A 9,814-nucleotide genomic window follows, 5' to 3' on the forward strand; every position below is an offset into this window, starting at 1 on the left:
CCTATTGGAAATTTGCTTCCCTTCATTGAATCATTTCATTAGTTTGAAAATGATATTCATGTTGTATTTTGTTTCTATTACTATTTAATTGAATTTTTGTGGCTGTAATTAGAATGAAAAAGTTGTGCGTAAAAATCCAGACTAAATGCGTCTAAAACCCCTATATTGTTATTTTTTTTAATATCTAATATTACCTCTTTTACTATTAAAAACATCGTAAAATTTATCATAAGTCTCCGTATCATATCGTGAAATTTATTTTAATTTTTGTACATTTAAAAAGTTGACATTTTAATCTTTACATGTTAAATTTGTTGTTAATAAAAGGATATGACATGGCATTAAATTAAGTAATAAATGAAATTAAGAGGTTAAATAACTGTTTTGAAGAGCGAATAGAGATAAGCAGTTGACTTTACTCTTATCTCAAATAATTTTTTACAAAATTATTTAATAATTACCACTGTTGACTATATTTATTGATAACTGAAAAGATGCCCCTTTTTCATACGTGATAAAATTTAGTAATTGAACAAATCAGAATTTGCTTATTTTCGGAGATTATGTTAACAGATTTCGAATCATATGAAAATTGACCTTTTTTCACATTGCAATGAATTCGTGGGCCACTTATTTATTACTCCAATCTTTCTGGCATCCAACTCTCTTTCTTCACGCTTTTTCACTATGAAATCCAAATCTTTATATAATTTAATTAAGTCTATCAACCCAGTCATTAGCTGGGTTTAAAGCTGAATTGTTAATAGTACTATGCATACTTAATACATGAATAACTCGGTTTTGAAGTGATAAAAAAAATACTCTTGACTTCATCTATTTATCATTTGATCCACGTGCTTTTCGTAGGTTCCAACACATATTTAGATGCTAATACTTTAACATGGAGAAATTAACCCTAAAAGTTTTGGAAGAAGACTTCAAAAAGGTGCAACTGGGTTAGGATTTGGAGACCATATCAACTACTTAACACCCGGGGGAAAAATGGAAATTAATTGTAACGCTGTATTGACTGAATTTTAAGTCTAACATTTCAGGAATATTTCTTCAAATGGCAGAAATTTCCAACTTAGTTGGTAATATAGAATTAGAAAAAAAAAAAATTCTTGGCATTTTGAAATTTTGTGATTTGCCGTTATCCAACGCTCTATAAATTCCCCACCCACTCATTCTTCATCTTAAATCTCCCAAACAACCTAGAGAAAGCTTGCGAAACATACACAGCTTCACAATACGTGCCTCTTCCTGCCCAGGAAAGGAATGAAGAGCCTTTGTTTCAGCCCCAGGACGGCTTCCTTGTCCATCTCTCGCCAATCCAACTCACCTTCGCTATCTAGTACTGCTCGGCTCGCCGTAGATTCTCCCAATCCGCGATCGAGCAGACCATCGACGCCGCTGCCGCAATCATCACGAAATGGGATGCCGAAACGTCAGCTTACGCTAGAGTTACCTCTCTTTTCCACGAAAGCAAGAGAGAAGCCATGCAGTTCATAAAATCCGTCAACGAGCTACAAGATATCATGCATTTGCTGGTTTCTGATCAAGATTCCGGTTCTGAAAAGTTCAGTCAGGCTCAACGTTTGATGCAGATCGCAATGAAGAGGCTTCAAAAAGAGTTTTACCAGATTCTGTCGACGAACCGGGCGGATTTGGATCCGGAATCCGTTTCCACCCGGTCATCACGGACTTCCACAAGCATGTCGGATTATGATGATGATGGCTCGCCGGATGATGAGATTCGCACCGCAGGGGATTCCATCACTGAGTTAGAGGATGTTTCTTCTACGGCTATGTCGGACCTGAAATTGATAGCAGATTGCATGATCGCTTCTGGTTACGCTAAAGAATGCATACGAGTATATAAAATTATTCGAAAGTCGATAATCGATGAAGCCATTTACAAGCTGGGGATCGAGAAACTAAGCTCATCTCAGGTTAATAAAATGGATTGGGATATACTGGATTTGAAAATCAAGAAATGGTTAGATGCCGAGAAAATTTCGTTTAGGACACTTTTCAAAGGAGAAAGAATCCTCTGTGATCACGTCTTTTCTTCGTCGGATTCCATCAAAGAATCTTGCTTTGCGGAGATCTCAAAAGAAGGCGCCACGCTTTTGTTTGGATTCCCCGAACTCGTCGCCAAGGCTAAGAAATCGCCGATGGAGAAAATGTTCCGTATTCTCGATATGTACACGGCTATTTCAGAGGATTGGCAAGAGATTGAAACGATCTTTGCTTTTGAATCAGTTTCAGCCGTCCGATTGCAAGCTATTAACTCGCTAGTTCGACTCAGCGAGTCAGTCCTGTCGTTGTTGACGGATTTCGAGTCTACAATCCATAAGGACTCCTCCAAAGCAATGACTCCAGGCGGCGGTCTGCATCGTTTAACGATGTACTCGATGGATTACCTCACTCTCCTTGCCGATTATGGTAACATCCTCACTGACATTATCTCGGACTGGCCACCACCAGCAAAGTCATCGTTACCGGAATCTTTCTTCGACAGTCCGGTTTCCGAAGATTCTCCGAGGCCTGCGATCTCCGTCCGCATAGCGTGGCTAATCCTCGTCCTACTCTGCAAACTCGACTGCAAATCAAAGCATTACAAAGACGTCTCATTATCGTACCTATTCCTAGCCAACAATCTCCAACATGTAATCTCCAAAGTCTATGCATCCAATCTCATGTATTTACTGGGCGAGGAATGGATAACGAAACATGAAGCCAGGGTGAGACAGTTGGCGGCGAACTACGAGCGGTTAGCTTGGGGCCAAGTGTTCGCATCATTGCCGGAGAATCCAACGGCTTCGATGACCGGCGGGAAAGCTAAAGAACGTTTCATGAAATTTACTTCAAGCTTTGAAGATGCATACAGTAAGCAGTGTTCCTGCGTCGTACCCGATCTGAAACTGCGAGACGAGATCAAGGCTTCAATCGAGACAAAAGTCGTAGCAGTGTATAGGGAGTTTTATGATATGCATAAATCAACGGTGGGAGAAGAAAGTAGCGAGAAATTATTCGTCCGATTTTCGCCTGAAGATGTAGGGAATTACTTGTTGGAATTGTTCATTGCGACGGTTAGTTCTGGAAGTTCATCTACATCTTCTTCAACATCGTCTCATCATCATCGGTATATGCGCTCACTCTTACGAGCGTAGAGTTTGTCAGTCTTTTCTTCTTAGGAAAAAAAAAGGTTAAGGAGATTTTATGTTGATGTAATCCTCAATATCCTTCTGAGGTAGTCATATAACGATTTTTTAACGATATTTTCTGTAAATGGTCTAATTCCTGATTTTCATGTCCTCAAATATATGCTTTACCAATCATTTCATTCATTCTTCAATTGCGTAAGATTCAAATAAAAGGCCTATCTTCCTCTTTTGTAATATATTTTGGATTATATTTTAATTTTTTTATTGAAAAATAGGTAATATAACCTATTAGAGGAGTGAGTAAAATAATTTTCATTAAATTTGAGGTTTAAATATAAAATATAATAATAAATTTAGCCCATTATCTTTACATATTTATTTAATTTAAACCTTATTTTTTATTGAAAATAAATTAAAAAATTTTGAAAGAGTTAAAAAACCTTAGTAACAAATTAAAAAAATTAATTAACCATTTTTAAAATTTTAAAATTATATAAAAAATCATAAAAATTATAAACAAATTTTATAAAAATATTTATTTTTAAAAAAAATTATAATTTTTTATTAAAGAATATTAATACTGACCCATTAAAGTCTAATGATTAAAAGATTTTTTAAAAAAAATTTAACCCCTACTCTTTTATTGGGTTGGCATTGTTAATTTTTAATAAAAATTTTATAATTTTAAATTTTTTATAAGTTTTGTTTACAATTTTTATGATTTTTTAAAATAAATTTTAAAATTTAAAAGGGCTTAATTGACTCTCTTTTTTTGTTACTAAGGCCTTTTTGACCCTATAGTTTTATTAGTTTCAAAATTTTTTAATTTACTTCCAATAAAAGAGTAGGGGTCAAAATGAATAAATGTGTAAAGTCTGAGGGTTAAATTTATTAATATACCTTATATACAAACACCAAAACAAATATTTAATAGTGCAATTTTAACGGAAGGGTTGTTTTTGCTCACTCATCTAGTGTACCGAAACTAATTTGCTAATTTTTTTAGTAGAGAGGCTAAAATGCAATCTATAGTATAGTACAAGGGGTTTTGTGATACTTTTACCAAACTTTTCTCTTCCTAAGTTGAAAAAGAAAAAAAATTAATATAATCTTGATGTTTAAATTTGGTAATTAGGTCAAATTTAGCATCTATATTTTCTTTTCACTTTAGTACTTGACTTTGATTATTAGATTCATTTTAGTATTTGAACTTGTGAACGTAACTTGAATTGGGTAAAAGTTTGATGATGTAACATTTTGCAATTATAATTGATTTAAATTTTGCTAAGTTGACCATTTGGATGATGATGATGATGATGATGAGAAATAGACGGTTGATTATTTGCTGATGGAAGGGTGTTAGGTAAAAAATTTTCTATTTTTTAAAAGGACTAAAAGAACAATTTTTTATAGTGTAATTTTTACAACAAAATATAAAAATGCTGACATGGCAAGTCTAATCAACTTCTTGTTAATAAGATAACAACTGAGTGACCATTTTGATAATTTTTTCTAACGACAGTGACTCAATCAACCTCTGATATAGTTTACCCTAAAATTTTATATAATCTCGACAATAATTAAATTAGAGTTTTTTTAAGTCACTTTGAAAAGATTAATTTATTCCTAAATCTATAGTACACAATCCGCAAAGTAATTTAATCAACCCAAACACGAGAAATTTGTGGAGAAGAAATGGAAAGGGGACAAAACTTTATTTATAGCCATAAAAAAAAGAGGGGGGGAATTTAAAATGGGATGAGACCTACCTTTTTGACACTTGAATTGGATATGCAACTTTTAAAATGCTGGGTCTCAAACAACAACATTCGAGGAACAACAGTGGCGTGACAGCTCAATTAAATATGTTGGTAGTGAAGAATTTTGTGTTAGAGGGACTGAGATAAAATTTTAAAAAATTGGAGAGTCTAAAGCTAAAAATTATGCTTAAATTGAATAAATAATTGTTTTTTGAGAGGCTAAAATGCAGTTTTTGATTTGGTTAAAGTTAAAAAGGATTAAATTGAAGTATTAGTTTTTATAAGGGATTAAAAGGCAAGGGAAGTTGGATATGTGTATAGCTTTTTTCGCCCACTATTTTTCTTTTGTTTAAAAATATCTCTCAATTTATTCCAATCCATTGCTTTGTTATTACATGTTTCTCGGACAGAGTAAACTCAATGATAGAGCACCCTTAACGGGGTGTCAAGTCCACTGCGTTAACGTCCGTATATACATTATATATATATGAAGAAAAAGAAAGATTATTTACTACCTTGATTTTTCATTGCTTTGACACCATAAGTTGCAAAAAAAGGTAACATTATTTAAAAAAAAAAAACAACATAAAGGAATAAGGTTCTATTTTGCATCTTTTGATGGAGTATGGTAAAGATGAAGGTGCATTCTCTCTCTACTTTTGATCATTCTTTAGGTTTTCGAAAAATCCCAGGTGAATGGAATCAAGGGATTGATAGTATTATTTTAGAATTAATGTGTTTTTTTTTCTTTTTGAACATGAATGAAATGTGCAAAGAATGCGAGAATGATTTGGAGAAAGGACTTCTTTCACGGCCTGCGCATTTACGGGACACGATACTACCGGGTTCGCCTACGTCAAGGCCTACTTTGTTTCTATCCAATTCAGGGAAGCCCTTGGTGGTTTCAAATTCCAGCAAGTCTCTTGCTTCTGGTTCTAATTCCGAAAAGCGGTTAGATAAAAAGAAGTACGTGAAACAAGTGACTGGCTGCCACAACGATACCGAAATACACCTTGCCGCACAACGCGGTGATGTTGTAGCAATTAGACAGATTCTAGCAGAAATTGATGATCGAATGACTGGTATAGTTAGTGCAGCAGAATTTGAGGCAGAGGTAAGTCGTTTATACAACAATGTTTGCATGTCAACGTCTATAAAATGTGTTGCATCGGCATTTTGATCATCTTTTACATGGTTTTTATTAAGGTGGAAGGAATAAGGGTAGCAATTGTGAATGAAGTGAATGAATTAGGGGAGACGGCGTTGTTTATAGCGGCTGAAAAAGGGTATATTGATATAGTAAAAGAGCTTTTACCGTATACATCTAAGGAGGTTATTAAATTGAAGAATCGGTTCGAGCTTGATCCATTGCATATTGCGGCAAACCGAGGTCATGAAGGTATGTATGAACAACTTTCTGTCTTATGAGTGTAAATTTAAGGCCAAAATTGAGTAAAATATGTTTGGTTTGAATGCTTGTACACAATCCGAAAGTTGCATCTTAGGATACTGCAGTTTGTCTCAGTTCAATGAACACCTTTTATACAGCCATTGTGCAGGTGCTGTTGGATCACGATCCGAGCCTAAGTAAAACAGTCGGGCAAGCAAATGCAACCCCTCTTGTATCGGCAGCAACAAAAGGGCATACGGGTGTAGTACATGCATTGCTCAAGAATGATCCTAGCCTGATAGACATACCAAAGGCAAATGGGAAAAATCCATTACACTTTGCTGTAAGGCAAGGGCATGTTGATATTGTCAAAGCATTGCTTGACAAGGATCCACAATTGGCAACAAAGACTGATAAAAAAGGGCAAACTGCATTGCATATGGCAGTTAAAGGAGTAAGCTATGAAGTGGTGAGGCTGCTTCTTAAGACAGATCCTTCCACTGTCACACTTCCGGACAAGTTTGGTAATACGGCATTACATATCGCTACTCGAAAAAAACGGACAGAGGTATCAACAATCGATTAGTGTCATATATGAAACATTTTAGAAAATGTGTTCATTCTTACCTGTAAGTGTTTCCTGCAGATAGTGAATGAACTTCTACAGATCCCAGACACTAGTGTGAATGCACTTACAAGAGACCAGAAAACAGCTCTCGACATTGCCGAAGGGCTTCCGCTCTCTGAGGAGATTGTCGAAATAAAAGAGTGTTTGTCTAGTTTCGGTGGTGTGAGAGCGAACGAGCTGAACCAACCGCCAGATGAGCTGAGGAAAACCATGAAAGAGATCAAGAAAGAAGTGCATACTCAGCTAGAGCAAACCCTCAAAACAAACAGAAATGTGGACGGCATTGTCCTGGAGCTGATTAAGCTTCACCAGCAAGGCATCAACAATGCCACCAATCAAGTCACAGTGGTAGCCGTGCTTTTCGCAACTGTTGCATTTATGACAATTTTCACGGTCCCTGGGGGCGATAATGACAACGGGGTGGCCACCGTCGCTCGAGGAACATCGTTTAAGATCTTCTGTGTGTTCAACGCGCTCGCGCTCTTTACGTCACTCGCTGTCGTGGTCGTACAAATCACAATCGTAAGAGGAGAACTAAAAACAGAGAAAAGGTTTGTTGAGGTGATTAATAAGTTGATGTGGTTGGCCTCTGTCTGCACCAGTATTTCATATATTTCATCATCGTATATAGTGGCGGGTCGACGTAACAGGTGGGCTGCAATTCTTGTAACAGTTATAGGAGGAGTAACAATGGGTGGAGTTCTGGGTGCCATGACTTATTTGGTGGTGAAAAACAAAAGGGTTCGAAAAGTTAAAAAGAAAGACAAGAATTCAACCAATCAAACAGATTCCCTGAGTTTATCAGGTACTGATACAGAAGTGAACACAATCTATGCCCTTTGATGTTCATACTAGTTGGAAAATGGCCTATGCTAAATGGTTCATTGATAGAACATACATGAATATGTTTGGTAAGCTAGAAAATGAAACATATAGTAACCCAGTCTTGGCTCTCTTGTGTTTTTTTTTTCTTTAATCATGTTGTTACATCATTTACTCGTGGGTAATTAATTAATTAGAAAAAGGAAAACTTAAAAAAAAATAGTTTGAGGGAAATAAAAAGGTTCATCAAGACGACATCAACCAATAAACCCAAAAAACATTATATTCATGGATAAATTGATAAATTATTTTCTTAATATATATATAATAATGAGAAGGGATTATACGAAGAATGACAAATCAGATTTTTCTTTCTAATTTTCAACTTCTTTTTTTTTTTTGCTAAAAGATTTAAATCCAACTAAAAAAATAAAAAGTCAAGAGGAAAGCCTGATTTGTCATCCTCCTATATAAAATGAATAAAAATAACGTAAAATTACAATTTCATACAATCATTTCCCATAAATAATTATACATAATACTTATAAACTTCCAATAAATTGAAACATTTTATACATACCAATGTGGTAGCCAGCCTTTGAGTTATTTACTAGAGTTTTCCGTTTTACCTTTTTTCCCTTTTTTGGTCAACCATAAGCCTCCTTTTGTGTTCGCACTCGATTTTTACATTTACAAAATGAATCAATAATTATTTAGATGTCCAGATTAAAAAAAATTGTCTCAAACTTTTTTTAATGTGTATTTGTATACTTTTATTTTATTTAAATATTGTTATAATAATTAGATTATATATAGTGTAAAATAATACAAGAGTGACAATTCAAACAGCAAAAGATGCAAAGAATTATTAGAATTGGAGTGATTCACATCGTAGGTTGTGTAAAGTGCCACTAAAGATAATGGTTTGAAGGTGTTGAGGTCGTATCTAAGTAAAGTGTAAGCTATCTCTCAAGTCTTGTGTGTCTTCTTATATGTGTCTTTCCTTGCACTGATGTGGAAAAGGGTATTTATAGAGGAAGACTAGCTTAGCATGGGTCTCAACTAGAGTTGCTCATGAGTCGGGTTCGAATCTTAACAAAATTTTTTGACCTAACCCGAGAAATGAGCCTAATTTTATATTCAAGTTTAACCCGGATAAAAAAAACTAAAACCCGGGCTCGACCTAGCCCGATCGTATTAATTTTTTTTATTGGACACTAAGATAAATGCAACTTAACAAGCAAATACCTCTAGAAAAGTAGCAAAATTAACAATAAAACAAGTATTATACAATATTCAAACATTAACAACAAAATAGTAGCAACATAACAGTGAAATGAGAGCAAACAGTGGGAAAACAATAGCAAAACATGGAAAAACAACAGCAAAATAGTAGAGGCATTTTTATTACGAATTCGGGTTGGGTCGGGCCTAGGCAAGAAAAACCTTGCTTGAAGCTTGGCCTATTTTCTAAATGGGTCTTATTTTGTTGCCCAAGCCCATTTTTGGGTCTATATTTTTGCCCAAACCCTCCCATTTTTCGAGCAAGCCTTCAGGCCAAGCTGAGTGGCCTAGCCCATGGATAACTCTAGTCTCAACCAATGTTTTTGAAATTAGACCGGTGGTTGAATCTGTTTGGTTCAAATGAAATAAACTATTAAAAATTCATGAAATTTTTTATTTCCCAAAATAAACTTTAATATTTAAATATAAAACAATTTTCTAATCCTTATTTTACCCCTAGCAAAATTTGACAATTTTACCCTTGGTAAAATCTTGACGATTTTGCCATTGGTAAAATTTCAAGAAAATATGTTTAATATTTCACAACTCAACATGTTCATTATGACCGAATGATTTCATTTTTGGGCTTCAAAATAGTCCAAAAATATAAAATCATTCTCTGATCATTTTTTAAATAATCCATATAGGATTGCAAATTTACATTGTCATTTTTGGAAACCTACATTCATTTCCAAATTATTCCATTTCTCCATTTCAGAGAAAACCATAATCATTCCTAAATGTTTCCCATTTCTCTTTT

General features: G+C 34.6%; 1 protein-coding gene and 1 pseudogene across 1 annotated transcript; both read left to right on the top strand.

Moving 5' to 3' along the window:
* Nucleotides 1-1,059: 1,059 nt before the first annotated feature.
* On the top strand, nucleotides 1,060-3,404 carry LOC107948379 (exocyst complex component EXO70H1-like; annotated as a pseudogene).
* A 2,040-nt stretch (nucleotides 3,405-5,444) lies between these two features.
* On the top strand, nucleotides 5,445-7,940 carry LOC107947809 (ankyrin repeat-containing protein ITN1). The gene is made up of 5 exons (XM_041111107.1): nucleotides 5,445-5,570; nucleotides 5,707-6,051; nucleotides 6,144-6,329; nucleotides 6,479-6,888; nucleotides 6,967-7,940. The coding sequence occupies exons 1-5, from the start codon at nucleotides 5,549-5,551 to the stop codon at nucleotides 7,789-7,791; spliced, it is 1,788 nt and encodes a 595-aa protein (XP_040967041.1). The 5' UTR covers nucleotides 5,445-5,548; the 3' UTR covers nucleotides 7,792-7,940.
* The last annotated feature ends 1,874 nt before the right edge of the window (nucleotides 7,941-9,814 follow it).

This window comes from Gossypium hirsutum, chromosome A04, assembly GCF_007990345.1.
Source record: "Gossypium hirsutum isolate 1008001.06 chromosome A04, Gossypium_hirsutum_v2.1, whole genome shotgun sequence".
Lineage (NCBI taxonomy): Eukaryota > Viridiplantae > Streptophyta > Magnoliopsida > Malvales > Malvaceae > Gossypium > Gossypium hirsutum.

Excerpts from the sequence above, each read along its gene's own strand:
- LOC107947809 (XM_041111107.1), top strand. The coding sequence starts at position 5,549 with ATGGAGTATGGTAAAGATGAAG. Across the intron at positions 5,571-5,706 it reads GGAGTATGGTAAAGATGAAG|AATGCGAGAATGATTTGGAG; the intron begins GTGCATTCTCTC and ends AAATGTGCAAAG. Across the intron at positions 6,052-6,143 it reads ATTTGAGGCAGAGGTAAGTC|GAATAAGGGTAGCAATTGTG; the intron begins GTTTATACAACA and ends TTAAGGTGGAAG.